The sequence below is a fragment of the Rhea americana genome, unplaced genomic scaffold (assembly GCF_003343005.1).
Source record: "Rhea americana isolate MKP2758 unplaced genomic scaffold, rheAme1 scaffold_178, whole genome shotgun sequence".
Taxonomy (NCBI): domain Eukaryota; kingdom Metazoa; phylum Chordata; class Aves; order Rheiformes; family Rheidae; genus Rhea; species Rhea americana.
This window is the reverse complement of record NW_028185905.1, coordinates 1,149,172-1,163,790: the sequence shown is the minus strand read 5'-3', so window position 1 is coordinate 1,163,790 and position 14,619 is coordinate 1,149,172. Positions and strand designations below refer to the sequence as shown.

The window sequence follows — 14,619 nt, the reverse complement described above, 5'->3', positions numbered from 1 at the left end:
TCCGCGCTTCCCGCCGCGCCGCGTCGTTCCCAAGGCGTTAACTGGGCCCAACTGGTTGCACCGCGTGCTTGGGAATCACGCGCGAGCTGAGGGTCACCGTCCCAAACTTGCGAATTCCTCGAATTATTTGCCAAATGTTTCCCATGAGCTGTTCCGGTCCCAGAGCAAGCTCGAGCGCAGCCCGCTGCGGCCGCCCCGGCCCGGCGCGCGCCGTCGCGGCCCGGACACCCCCTCCGCGGCAGAAAACCGCTCAAAACCAGCGGCTAAAGAGGCGTGGGTTCAGCGGGAGAGCGTTTACTGGAAGGCGTTTCTGCAGTGTTAGTGCTGCTCGACTGTGTTTCGCCTGCTGGTGAGAAAAATACAGGGACCGGCTCTGCACGATGGCAAAACTCAGGACCTTTCCCTGGCTGTAACAAGAACATTGCCRAAATAAAAACTGCATTCCTGCCACCTCCTGCAGCACAGCCACGAGACRGCCTGCAGGAAAGGAAACAGATCTAGAAATTGCCCCGGACTGGCACAGCTTCTGCTGTTCTTTAACACCAAGCGAAATGAAGCAGTGATTAATGGGACGAAAACTATAATAATAGTCACTCCTATACTATAACTATAATATAACGTCACTCCAGGAGTCCAGGGCACTCAGGGAACACTGTCTGTAGCCACCAATCCCTACAACGAAATGCAAGAGGCACCTCGCTCAGTCCAATCCATCTTCTTCCAAACCCAGAACACAAAACTAGCCCRGCCTGCTTGGAAACACAGCAGCAAACGAATTCTGCTCACCCAGTGGATGCAACTGGGCCTGGAAAAAAATTACTTAGTTGGAAACCTCTAAACTGACATTGAGGAAAGCTCCTTTGGCTTTTTAGGTACCGTGAKGGAGCGCTGGCTGGAGGACCGTAGCGACGGGGTCCACGCTCGCAGTGCCCGCTGCGCCCGGGGCAGCAGGGCTGGTGGCAGGACTTCGTATCGGGACTTCCCTGCGGGGCTTGACCCCTGCTCGCAGGAAACCCGCCGCAACCCTCGGCCCGCGGAGCGCAGCGCAAGGCGCCCTGCAAAGCTGGGGAAAAAACAGCCAAAACGGCTTTTTCCTTGAAGCAGGCTGAAGGTGAACAGGCAGCTCCTCCTCTCTCCTTCCACCACCCTCTGGGACCCAGCCAGTAATTACATCTGAATTTGACTCCAGCTGTGTAAAAGGGGAGGGARAAAAAGGAGAGACGAGGAAAAAGAAGGGTGCTCTTTCAGCCGAAGGAGGCCGTGCCGCGCGCCGCAGCAGCACGCTCAGCTGCGCATCTCCTCCGCGGTCTGCTGGGACCCTGGAGCTGCAGCCTCTCCCGCTGGGAGCRAAAGGACCTTGCTCTGATTTAACTCCCTCCAGCCTCAGGTCCTAAGTGAAATGTAGAGATTACATTAATTTTTATGGCTCCTGCTTAAAGCGCTAGAAGAGGGGAAATAAGCTGGCACTACGAAATAACTCAAAAATGCTCCGGAAAGTTGAAATTTGTCTTTTCTGATTTCTCAGGYACATCTACCTAAATCATCCCAGGATTATGACTACATATATCAAGGGCCTCAGAAAGGAGTACGAGTAAAGTGCGGAGTCCTGTGCCCGTGGGCTAGGAAGCCTGCGGGGGCTGAGCGGCACGGCCGGAGCTTCACCGGCTCCAGCGTCGCGGTTCTTCAACTGGGAGCACTGGGGAAGGCTGTGCTGAGACCCGGCGGGCGAGGGTCCGCGCTCAGCCAGCGCCCGCGCAGCCTCGCTCACCAAAGCGCTCAGCAGCAGGAAACGAGCCCGCGCGAGGATGCTGGCAAACGCGGGTGTTCGTGGTTATAGCAAGCGACCTGGAAGCCGCGAGCCACCTGCACAGTGCCCGCTGCAGGGAGCTGCGGCGCTTTCGTGGAGCGCTCTGCGCTCGTGCGYGCAAGCCCCCGGACAAGCGCAGAGCCTGGAGACGCGCTACATCAGCCACGGGGCCGAGCTGCTGCTGACCTGGACCCAGGTAGAACAACTCTGAGAGACCAGATGGCAGRGTGGTTGTTTCTGGTGCAATTCAGATCACAATATCAACTCTAACTCTCTTTTAGACCAACACAGTACGACGCAAGTACAATCTCGAAGCATGAGCTCTGCCTTGGCTRGATGACATTTTTATTCCAGGTGCAGTGATCTGTTGTAAGTGAAATAAATGTAATCAGTACTTAGCATGAAAAGCAAATTTATCTTGTCTAAAAGCATTACCTTGAAGGATATAGGCGGCTAACAGAGCAGCATCTGAAGTCTTGCAGAGAAGACGGCCATGGTAGAGGTCTCTCTTGATCTGCAGGAAGACTAAATACCTGAGGACAGAAGAGATATTACATTCATTAAGCAAAGTTTAAATTACCTAAGCAGGCAATTTAGATGTGGAATATCTACACAAGACACTTGCACTAACATTTCTCTCCAAGCCATCCAAGACATTACATTTGCCCAGACTTAACAAGTGCTAATTACTAGGCAGCTCCCCTTTAAGTTCTTGGGCTCAGATTTAGGTATTTCACTGCCTTCAGAAGCATCTTGCACTTGCCTATCTCTATGTCCATGCACCAAAGCCCCGTAAGAAGATAAACAAAATATGCTGGAAAAATTATATATTTGAATAAATATATCTGAATAAACTTAAACCTAAGTAACAGTCTGGGCCGAGTCATGTGGCAATGCATTTGGGAAAACCTAGATAAAATGTAAGTCATACAGTTAAGCAGCAAAATGGAAAYTGGAGTGCTCAGGGATATGTTTAAATGCTCAGACTTGCTCTCCGCAATATCTCAGTCACGCTTGATTTCTCAAGACCATTTTCATGATGACAAAACCCACTAATTTTCACAGATAAAATATATTAAAGATAAATCCAGCCATTAAGGACTGCTCGGCCCGTCTCGTGGCACAAGAGGGAAGGGGATGCTCAGCCCGAGCTCCAGCCGCGGCGGCGGAGCCGCTGTGCCCGCACCGCACCCGGGTCTCGCCCGGCGCGGCGCCGACGGCCGACCCAGCGCCGGGCGGACGGCACAGGGCACCGCTGCTGCTGCCGCCCAGTGCTCTAGGAGAAGGAAAAACGAGGGACGTGCTCATGTTCGACCGAATCATAGACAATAAAATCTTGCTGCTGCAGACCAGGCTGTGGTTACACAAGCGTGCATCCAGCACTTGACCGGGGGGAAACAGCTCTGCCAGCAAAAACTGCTAACAACCTGGTTCAGTAAAACACCTTTGCTGCAGAGAGATTATTTTCAAAGACACAGAGCGAGAGGCGAAGCACCCCGAGGAGCCGCCGGGCTGACGGAGCAGGCGCTCGGACGAAGCCGGCTGCGTGCTAACGCTAACCATGTCCCAGGAGCCTCCCGGGTCACGACTGCCACCCGGCTCAACGCGGCACAGCGTCCGCAGAGCCCCACCGCAGGCAACCCACAGTGCACAAAGTCCTTCTCTCCCCTTCCAAGCATCCAACACCTCAAGCCTCTTTTCATTATGCATTTTTTCCCCTTAAAATAGTGATGAGGAACCCCCCCCAACACATACACAGATAAAATATTTACCAATAAAAGGCACCAGCCAGAAAAAGATTCAAAAACCTTGCTGGGCTTAGACCTCTGCAGTTTGCCAAGCAATTTTTGGATGTGTTGTAGGTTGCTTATACCTTGAAAATATCCATCTTGAGAGGGGACTTTTCCAGGACAGAGCCTGGGCTGTGCGACGAGGCCACCCTTTGAGTGTTCACGRCGGAAAACGGTGCAAAATATTTACGAGCTTGAGAACTGCCAGAGCCACAGCTCYGGAATTCCCCCTGCCGCTCTGCTCCTCTTCAGGCAGAATTCAGCAAGAGCTTGACTTGCCCGGGCTCGGAGCTACTCCCTCCTCCTTTCCCTGTCCTTCCTTCCCTTCGTGTTCTTCCATTTCCCCGCTGCAGGGGGACCTGCAGCCCTAGCAAAGCGAATTCACTCTGCTGATGAGCACCCAGGCAGGAGCCTAGCCATGGCTTTTCTTTCCTTGAAACCAAGTTTTGTTGGACTGCCTCCGCAGAGCAGACCTCCTTGGACCACTGGCAGAAGGAATAACAGATTTACATGCCCACACAAGGCAAAACTCTCATGCAGACGTAAAACTATTTTATCTTGGTAATAATGTAGAGTCCACCTGGCCCTGGACTCAATGCAAAGTGATGCTGCCTCTTGCACTGCTGTTTTTGCACCTGCCTTTGGTCAAGTTTCCATTCTCCACAAGTATAAACCTGTGAACTACATTTCAATTTTCCTTATTGTACTTGACAACTGCAGATGTTTGTTAATCTCTGATTAAAGAAAAGAAATATCATTAACATATTGTATGCATAGTTTAATGCCTACAATAGCTGTCGTTATTCAGAGGAGATGTCTTTGGCCATTTCACATTTAAATTAAGGCCTAATGACTGCATAGTGATGCGCATCCTAGGAGTTAACATAAAATCTGCAAACTAAAGGAAGTCTTTAAGAAAAACAAGAAGATGTATCCSTGTGAAATCTATCCCAGGACACTTTTGTGAGTCTCCCAGAAGGTGTCTGTACAAAAAAACCCAGATCAATCACATCCAAGAAAGCTGATTACAGGGCATGCCCTGATAGCACAGAAATACTCTATGAACGTTTGCTTTCCTCCTAASGTGCCCCTGCTGCAGGCCTGGCAGTCAGACTAGGCACGGGCTGGCCCTGTACTACTTTCTCAGACTTCCAAACAACAGCCAAGGTTTGGGGTTTTGTTGTTGTTGTTCTTCCTGTGAAGCACAACTGAAGCTCTCATTAGTTCTGTACTAATCATCATAAGGAAAGCAAACTCCAGAAAACTGGTTTTTTGACACATCTCACCATGCTTGACTTTTTGTTTTCTAACTCATTTGTCCAACAAAAACATAGAGAGCGTATTAATGCAAAACTAAAGTAAAAAACTGAGCCTAGATATATTATAAATACACTGTACAAAACAGCAAAATCCCAAAGATTCTTCCTCATTTGCTGCCTGCAAAAATAGATTGAAAATCCAAAGACTAAAATCCTGGAATATATTTAGCTCTTCCAATAAGCCTACTTAATCCTTGATGTGCTTAGCAAGGACCTTAACTATTCATTTAGAATATTTAATGACACACAGAGCATGCGTTCTGTGATTCTTCAAATGCCACTGGAAAAATAACACGCCAGCTTTGTGGGGCCTGGATGTTTAAGAGAGATTTAGAGCTACACATCTTCAGGCCATTGAATCTAATCAAGTCTGAGTGAATGACACACGATATTTGTCACCGTTTGATGGCTATTCAGGGCCAAAAGAAGATGAGGTTGGTGGTCCTTTAATTTGCAGTAGCTGACTGTCCGCAGTGCAAAATGACATTTATAGTCTGCTTTGAAGTTAGAAGAGAAAGTTTCTGCTTTTCCCCCCCTTTTTTTGAAGAAACACAAACAGAGGGCTTCCTTCCTTAGGAACATCAACGCACTGCCTCTGACCGCAGCACATGCCGCACGTATAAGCAAAGGAAGAGGGGAGCATTGCTGCTGCACACAAAAAATAATGTTTTTTAACACATCCTAATATGCACCCAAACTGGTTTGTTTACAAAGACCTGCTCATCTGCATTACCTGCACTACTTACATGTCTATTTTTYAAAGATATGACCTCAGGAGGTTTGTGTCCTTTAACATAGGAAAACTAGATCCAGGGCATAATCAGGGAAAAAAAACATATCCATTTTMATTCCTTCATATGTGGTTTTTCTGGATCATCTTACTAGCCTTGATTTTAACTAAATAAACCTGTAAATTAATAAAAACAGAGAGGAGAGTGAAATACTTGACTCCTAGACAGCTTGTTATGAGAATCACCCAGCCCCTGGGCCATGGTGATCCAGCTCCAAATGGAGAGCAGCCAGCAATTCTTTACCCCCAAATAGTTTTGGATCCTTTGAACTGATTTGATAAGTTTCTTAGAGGTCTACAAATGGCCACACTCCAGGAGCGAGCAAATGGAGCTTCTAAGGCGTAAATAATCAGGCAAGGTCTGTTTTGAAGCCTTTGCTGATTAAGGACATCCTTTGCTTCCTGCCCGGCCTGCCACCTCGACCCTGGCACGTCAGCAGATGGGATATGCACACTAGGCATCAYGGCCAGCAAAAAGCAGCCAAATAGTCTTAAAATTATTACCATGGCGAAACTTAGCCTAACAGAGCTAAGCAACAGAYGCTGCAAAAGCTTTTCAATGAGGCTGCCAAAGCCTTCTTCACCCTTGCACTTCGTGGTCCCCCCTACAACACTGTGAGCAGCTACCGCCTCACAGACACGTTGGATGCCCCAAGTTTACAGCGCAGAGCTCACGGATGGCAAAAGGTTCCCAGTTCAGCCAGGTGCTGCCCTAAGCCAGAAGCTCCTGCATGGTTCAAGGAAGGTGCCTTCAAATGCAAATCTCCCAGAGTGCAGAAGCAAGCCCAGGAGACGGTGCTGAGTTACACTGTGGAGTCGGTGCCACAAATGCTGGGTACGTCCAAAATGTGCATTCATCAAGAAACCCTCTCTGGCTCAGGAAACCGTTGGCCACAGCCCACCAGAGACTGGCAAAGCACACTGGAAAGCATCATTGTATTCTTGTTTCTTCTTTCCTAATTATATCCTGGGCCACGGACAGAGACATGATATAAGGCGATATGATCATCTGGGCTGATCCCTCTGGCCATCTGCATTTTCAGTGTTATAGAGCCACTTAAAACTCCCTTGATCTAGGTGAGAATCCAGACGATGGCAGAGCAGTTAAGGTGCCTCCACCATTCGGAAAGGAAGCTCCAGTTCTGAAGAAAATTTGGAAAATATCCAAGGCCAGTTTAAGAATTCACTTCCAGCTTTGCTTTAAAAGGTGACTGCAGAGGCAACGACCCACAACTGAGCACCGCCTCGGCAGGGCTCACGGGMTGGTGCAGCCCACGAGAGCGCTTCCCGCTGCCCCAGCCCTCGCCAAGACCCAGCCACGGGCAGCCGGGTTCGGCGTCCCTCCACAACATCCCCGCAGACAGCGAGCCTTCGTGGTGTCTAACACACCAGCAGCATGACGAACAGGCAAGCTCCCTTTTCCTTTCTGTAGCAGAATTTGGGAAAAAATGCATACGTGGTGTCAGATGTCACTTCAGCCCTCCGAGCTCTCCCGGTCCTGGGGAGCTGGACGCTCCCGCTGCACGTGGAGGGCCCCAGGGCTAAAGATCCAGGCACGGTCTGCACCCTGTCGCTACGCCTTGCTCACGCACTGCCTTTCGTGCTTGGTCCTTATCCTTCCCGTCAAAATCCCCCACGCTCACCTTCCAACAGCGATAACAAATTTTATTTCAGCATTTAATGGAACCTGCCCTCCCGAGACCTGTCACGCCTGGCAATTCGGGAGCGAAGCTGCCGCTGCCTGATCAGCAGGCGACAGGCAGTGCCGCCGCTTTAGGAGCGGAGTCACAGCCCYGGCGCCAGCAGGTTTCAGCGCTCAGGAGCCGCGCGGACGCTGGCACAACTCGTCCGGAGTCAGCAGGGCCGGGCGGAGCGGGTCTGCCTCCGGACGGCTGCAAACCCTCGCGGCCGGGCTGCCCGGCTAGAAGAGAACCTGGAAACCGTCGGGCCTGCGCCGACTGATCTGCGGAAGGAGAACCCGCGTTACGGCTGCTGAAGGGAGGCTGTACGGCGGGGGGCTCCGGGACAGGGGGCCCGGAGCGCCCGAGCCGCGAGCAGCGCCAGGCGTCCTGCCTTGCAAATAAACGACCGCCCCTGTCCCCGGCACGCAGGCGACGGCAGGACGCCCCCCCGCCGTGGCGATACCCTTGACGTTTTCGCTGCAAAGTGCCCAGCGAAGGCCGGGACCTGGGGGGATCCGGGGGACCCGGAGGACACGAGTGCCCCGGGGCTTCTCCTCGCAGGTCTCGTACGAGCAGCACTGACAGACACCGGCACCCGCAGCAACTCTGCGACCCCCCCGGAAGGGGCACAAGCCGCGTCTGACTCAACCGGCAGAAAGAACAGAATTGAAACCTTTGTTTCCCTGCATTTTGCCACACCGATGTTTTATTACTCTTCTATCTAACAAACCCCAGACCTTGCAAAGGCAGTAATAATGGCAAAAAGATCGCAGAGAGAAATTCAGAAATTTTTAGCAAAATTGTTCACCCAGCTTTCCCAGGCAGGAGAGCCGAAGCTCCGCGCAGGCTGGGGAAAGCTTGTGCTGTTTTGGTGCTGAAATTCACAATCSTATTTTGTTGCCCAAGACTTCCGCGAGTTTTCACCCAGTGCTCTTCACACCACGCTTACCCGCCCTTCCTTCCGGACGGAAAAGCAGCGTGAAGAGCCCCTAAAGATAGAAACCCGATGGAGGCAGCGTCAMGTTTTTGAATCACAGTTTATCATCCATTTCCTCAAACGCTTAGAAAGGGATGTAACTAATCACTTCCAGGGGACTTCAAGGAAACTAGAGACACTCAGACCCTTGAAAACAGCTTAGCACACGCAGTACCAGCCTGAGCTGTGGATGTATTCAAGCGGCTGTGTTAATAACGTCTTTCTTTAGGACGTGGAAAGAATACTGGAAGTCAACCCGGGCTCTCAGGTGAATCGCTGCTCCTGCCTGGACCCAAAGCGGTAACACCGCCCTCCGGCACTGCCCAAGACTGGCGTTTCCGAGCGGGGAGGCAGAGGCTTTGCGAAGCTACAGGGACCGGCAACACGCGCGGTGCAGAGCGGGACTCGGCCTGCCTCGGCAGGGAGCTACGAAGCCGCGATGGCCTGGACCTTACTAGGAAACACGCCGCTCCGCTCTGGAAACTTGGTCGCCTGAGCCACCTGCGGCGGAAGATCGAGTCGGGGAAACAAATCAAGACCTAACRATCCAAACCAGGCACACCGGCTCTGGAAGCTACTAACACACACGTGGAGTATTTYACACTCTTTCCCAGTTGTGACAGTTCAGACATATACAAGCTTGTTCAGAAATACCTAACATTACACGGCTGCTGCGCTAACTCGAATATAAAATAAAACTGCAGGGTCTGGTCCTGCAAGCACCCCTACCCCTCGCCAGACCCGTCGGGAACTCGGCGCCCTTGGCAGGCGGCCGGTTTCGTGGCTGGCCAGTTCAGCTACGGGCCAGCGCTCTTTCTTACCTGGTTATTTCCTCCTTCAGAGCAGCAGGGTCCGTGGGATAAAACTTCACGCGAAAGCACATGGTGAACGGCGGCTGGGCTGCAGGGAAAACAGCGATGCCACGGTCACACCGGAGGTTYTGTCCTCCAGCAATCCCCCACGCGAGCCGGAAGAAGAGGCAGCGTCCTGCCCCGGGCGGGCTGCCGGCGGGGACGGGCCCCGCAGACCCCGCGGGCACCCCGCGCCGGCGCCCGCGGGAGGAGAGCCCGGGCACGTCGCGCGCCCCAGAACAGACGCTCCCCGGGCCCCCTCGAAAGCGCCCGGGCTGCTAAACGCATCTCTGTGCTTGCAAAGCCTCGTTTTGCTCAGTCAGGTCATTCGCTTACTGGTGTCATGCAGGCAGCCTGCAGGGTTTCTGCGGGTTTCCCATATGCAGAATGGAGTATTTACAGCTGTGATTATTGTGTGACCTACGGAGAGCTATTTCRCTTTCGACCAGACAGAAGAGCTTTACAGATAATCAAAAAGGCCCATTTTCTAAATGATGTGCAGGGGATTCGCTCCAGAGCCGAACGAGTGGAGAAAATGGAAATACGTGTAAAATTAAGGGACCATGCATCATCTCCGCAGGGGATGTTTTGATACACACCGAAAGCCATACTTACCCCTCATCTGCTTCACCACTGACTTTGTAAATTCCAACCAATGCTGAAACAAAAAAGAAGGGAATTAAAATAACTCACCAACCAACATTTTTAATTAATAACGTTGCCTCTTCAGGGCAGAATTAAAGAAACAAAATATCCTGCTTAAAATAAGAGTGTATTTTATGGAAGGATCCCTGAGCCGTACAGAAGTCTGCACAACCGCTGTCCCGGGTGCCCAAGGCCCCGGGCGCCCCGGCGAGCGCTGGGTCCCCCCCGCGGCCCCGCTGGGGCTGGCGTGATGCCGAACCAGAGCTCCTTCGTCAGCCCCAGGCAGAGGCTGCYTCTGCCGGCGGAGCTCCGTGCGAAGCAGCCGCTCTCCGGGAGGAATTTTCCCTTGCTCAACAAGACTCAACGTCCCAAGGTCAAGTGTAGTTTTCTATTAGTGACGACAAATTGGACAAGTTACACACCAAAAGCATCTTCTTCAGCCTGAGCACCCTCCTGCCATCCATTAGCCTGTCTGAATACCTCTGCATAGCAGCAAGCTGAATAAGAAATCACAGTGAGAAGATAAAGTATTTTTGCCAAGGGGTCTAATCCCCACGTGTTGAAATCATCTTTGACTGGTGTCACATCCTGGCAYGTACGTTTTCCATGGTGTACATGAAAGAGTGCATGACCTGGCCACTTCAATACACAATTTTCAAAGCGTAAATCAAAACCGTGCAGACCTTGTATGCAAAAAAAGCATAAAGCAAACTCTCCACTTGCTAATCGCCCTGGAGAATACGGAGCTACCCCGGGGGTTTGCCCAATTTCTTGCTGACATCCAAGCRGCAGTCTCTCAGACGAGTGCTGTTCTCAGGGATTTGCTCTTGTCTTGTGTCACCGAAGGGCCGCACAGACTGGAGCGTGCAATTAGCATGATTCGGCAGGGAATGGTGTTTGCCACGCAACAGTCTGGAACAAGGGATTGAAATCGCCCAACCTAACCTCAACAAAAACCAGACTCTGTAATCATAACACGACATGAGGAAGGTTAAGTCTGAGCCTGTATTTCTGAAATTATACTTCTATGCCTTCAAAAAGAAACCATTAAGTTCTGCCTGCAGCAAAGTCTTTGCAGTCGTTGCTACTTTGATTTGACAGCATTTGAGAAGACACATTTACGAAAATAAAAGTACTTCTTCAACCAGTAAGTGCCTTCACATGCCTGCAAGTTGGAAAGAGGTAACCCAAAAATACCAAAGCAAAACGACTGACTACAACTAAGGTAAAGGCCAGTTAGCACAAAGGTGGCCCGTTACTTGGCGGCTCSTCTCTCATGTCTCACCCCCGGGATCTGGAAGATGAGGAACAGCGTAGAGGCAGAATTCCTTTGTCACAGGGTTTACTGGAAAGTCTGAAATCAAAGTAACTGGAGGGAAGTTTTGCAGGAACTGACATGTGGTGTCAGGCCAAAGAGAAGGCGAGGTTGTGCCCCGCCGGGCAGCAGCGGGTCCCCAACGCTCAGGCAAGGGGTGCCAGGAAGAGGGGAGGGCTCCTGCCCAGAACACCCGCCCACGTCCAGGAACCGCAGGTTGGGGACCACGGTCCCTCCACACCCCTGCTGCGTTGTGAAGAAGCAGCGCTGCCTTTTGGGCTGAACTGGAAGAGTTTTGGTCCCAGCACGAGGGATCTCTGACAGAGGCAAAACAGAACCGCCAGGGAAATAACTGATAAGGAGGAAGGATTTTTTTCTCTTTTTCTTCACTTCTCAAACCTCTCTCCTGTCCACAGCCCTGTGCTCTCYAGACACCTCTCGCTTGCAGCAGTCCTAGGACAGCGCATGGCCGCGGTTAMAAAACAACGCGTTTTCAGGAGCCATCGCACGCCGTTCCGGCACAAGCCCTGGTTGCGCCCGGAGCGCGCCGCAGGCTGGGGCCGCGTTTCCTGCATCGCGGGAGCGCTCCTCCTCCACTGCCCCAGCCCACCGGGGCCGGGCGGGATACGGCCCCCCTGCCCGGGTGGCTTCCGCAGTCCCTCCCGCCCTCCACGCGCCAGGTCCGGCAGGCGGCAGAGCAAAGGCACGTCATTTCCGAATAGGAAATATTTAGTTGTGCACCAGAAATAATGGACTGAAGAGACAGCTTCATTCATCACTGGCTTAAACGTAGCACTTTTAACTAAGAAAACTTAAAGCGCGGTCAGCTCTTTGACAGGAAAACGCCCCACGAGCAGCCGGGACAGGGCTGGTTCTCACGGCAGAGGGATCTCCCCAGCGCCAGCGCAGAACGAGCGTGTCCCGCGGTGCTGCTCCAAGCCCCAGCGAGGGCCCTCGCGTAACTCCCACGGCCTGAACCGAATCAGCTTATTTACAGGSCAAGAAGAGCACCGATGAAAGGACTCGGCCTCCGCGGCGCCTCGCTTCCTTTCCTCGGGCGGCTTTCACGCGTCTGCTGGAGGCAGCCGCTGCCCGCTGGTCTGGGGGCTTTACACCTASAACGTACCAGAGCACCGGGCAGGATCCTAGCCTTGACTTTCTGACAGCTCTACACTTGGCAGAGCCAAATGTCCCCCCCTTGCGCCAAATGACGTAGCGTTTCAGACCAGTCAAAACACGGACCTTGTGTTCGCCATCTAGCCATTTGCTTCCATCAAGAAAAGATGCTCTGAGAAAAAAAACAAGCCTCACCTACTCCATGCAGCAACTGTGCTGAGAGATTTTCATGATCGCTGTGCAGCTCCTGGTGAATGCAGATTTCAGCACAGCGCTCTCTCTTCAGTGACCATGCCCAGAGAGACAATGCATAATAATGCATTATGTACAGTGTTTTATTTGTACATATATTTAAAGAGGCTATTCACCAGAAAGCATGAAAACAAAGAGTCAACAGAAGTGGAGTGGCAGTTAACGATCAGTCAGAATCACCGCAAGAAAAACGCTGCTCTCCAGCATTTAAGAGCCACTACTTTACAGTCTATTACAAATTCAGCAGCCCCCTCAAATGAGGTTATTCATCAGTGTCGACAACAAATTCAAGCCGGCAATTCTGGAAAGACTGGAGAAAGAAGACAGAAGGGGAGAGAGCACAGAAAACACAGGTCGGAGAGCACGGGCAGCGCTGGGAGCCTGCTGGCCGGGAGRGCCCACCAAAGGCAGGAGGACTGCCCAGCTGCCGGCCGTCAGCAGTTCAGCAGTGTGGGACCCAGGAGGGGGAAAGGCCACCGCTAAGAGCAAGAAAAGCCGCGCGGGAGTCGGCGTGTGGCTCCAGAGGCGCAGGAGGAGGAGAGCAGCACCCTTCCGGCCCCGCCAGCAGCCACCCGGCACGGGGCCCTTTGCTCTGCAGCAGCTGCGTCTCATCAGACACGCCGGAAGGCGCCTTGAGGAGCAGAACCTGCTGCTGTGGTGCCTTACATTGGCCAGCAGAAATTCAACACAAGACTGGTATTAATAGTTGTGTCTGTACTGCTGGAATGCTTTYAATCCACAAATTTCAGGCACTCTAATGGCAAAGAATGGTTTAACATATGTTTGTCTAGAGTTTGCGTTCTGGGTGAATTTTGGAAGATTAAAGTGGAAAGTTAACCTTGAAGAAGTGGCAGAACTCACTCGTATCTACTGCAGGTAAATTCAGCCAGCCAGAGCTGTTCTCTGGCCCGCAGGACGGGCTCATCACCTCTGCCCCTGCAGCAGGGTCAGCTACACCCTCCTCCACAGACCTCGTGCACTTTCTCACGAGCTCAAATGGGGCTTTGCGTACGGGGACGGATCAACGTTGGGAGACGGCACTGCAAGATCGGGCCAGTTTTCATCACAGCAGCTTTCAGTGCCGTGTACTATAACGTCCTGTTCACTGCTCGCTGTCGAAGGCAGCACACGCAAGTGTTAATTAACGCTGCTGGAGCCMAGGCAGCATGGTGGCACGGCCCAACCTCCGTGCTGAAACGCGGCCCTGCTCTAGAAATAATCCTGCAAAACCAGCGTCAGGAGATTTCACTGTTCTCCCTTCTCTAGTGCCAGACCTTCTCCCTTTGCAAACGCAAGACGCTTTCACCACCTCGCGCAGGGACCGCGCGGTCCCCCCGGCTCGCGCCTCCCCCCCGCGACACGGCTCGGCAGCCGGGGCAGCAGCGCCGCTGACGCGGAGCCGGGTGCAGCCTGGGCCCGTCCCGGAGCCGCGCGGCCGCTGGGACGCCAGGMACGTCCCACACCTTGCCGGGAGCGGCGCAGGACGGGGCTGGGGTCTCCCCGGAGAGCAGAGGTGACCTGCTGCTCTCCAGGCGGGCACGGCCACTCCGGCACRGGGCACAGAGACCTGCCCCGGCCGGTCCGTCCCTCGCCGTAACTGGACCGAATTCTGCGTGAGCCGCTCATCTACCCGTTGGCTGCACACGCTAGTTTGGCAAGAACAACTCTGACGACATTTAATTGCTAAGAAACCAAAACACGCACCCCCGGCAGAGCGGGGTTTCACCCTCCAGCCCCACGCCGCACGCGTGCCGCCCCGCACACTTACCCTTTGCTTGTCAGGGTCCACGAACCGAATCCCGAAGTAATCCTTCTCCAGGAGGTTTAGGTGGTGGCAGAGAAGGTCGAACAGGTACTGACCCTTGGCATCTCTCTGCGAGAGAAAGACACCGCGTTCAGGAACCGACAGGAGCACGCGGCCCGCAGAGCGGAGCGGGGAGCACCGCGGCGCCCAGCAGCCGCAGCCGCAGCAGCAGCCGCAGCAGCAGCCGCAGCCACAGCCGCAGCAGCAGCCACAGCCACAGCAGCAGCCGCAGCAGCAGTTGCAGCCGCAGCAGCCGCCGCAGCAGCAGCAGC

The 14,619-nt window shown here is 53.0% G+C and overlaps 1 protein-coding gene across 1 annotated transcript in view; it reads right to left on the bottom strand.

Moving 5' to 3' along the window:
* Positions 1 to 14,619, bottom strand: part of FRMD5 (FERM domain containing 5) — a 34,331-nt gene that overhangs the window by 17,127 nt on the left and 2,585 nt on the right. The window contains exons 2-5 of the mRNA XM_085301581.1: positions 14,312 to 14,416; positions 9,831 to 9,873; positions 9,186 to 9,264; positions 2,243 to 2,340 (exon numbers count right to left, since the gene is read on the bottom strand). Of these exons, the coding sequence (XP_085157707.1) occupies positions 2,243 to 2,340; positions 9,186 to 9,264; positions 9,831 to 9,873; positions 14,312 to 14,416 (325 nt within the window). The remainder of the gene's footprint in view (positions 1 to 2,242; positions 2,341 to 9,185; positions 9,265 to 9,830; positions 9,874 to 14,311; positions 14,417 to 14,619) is intronic.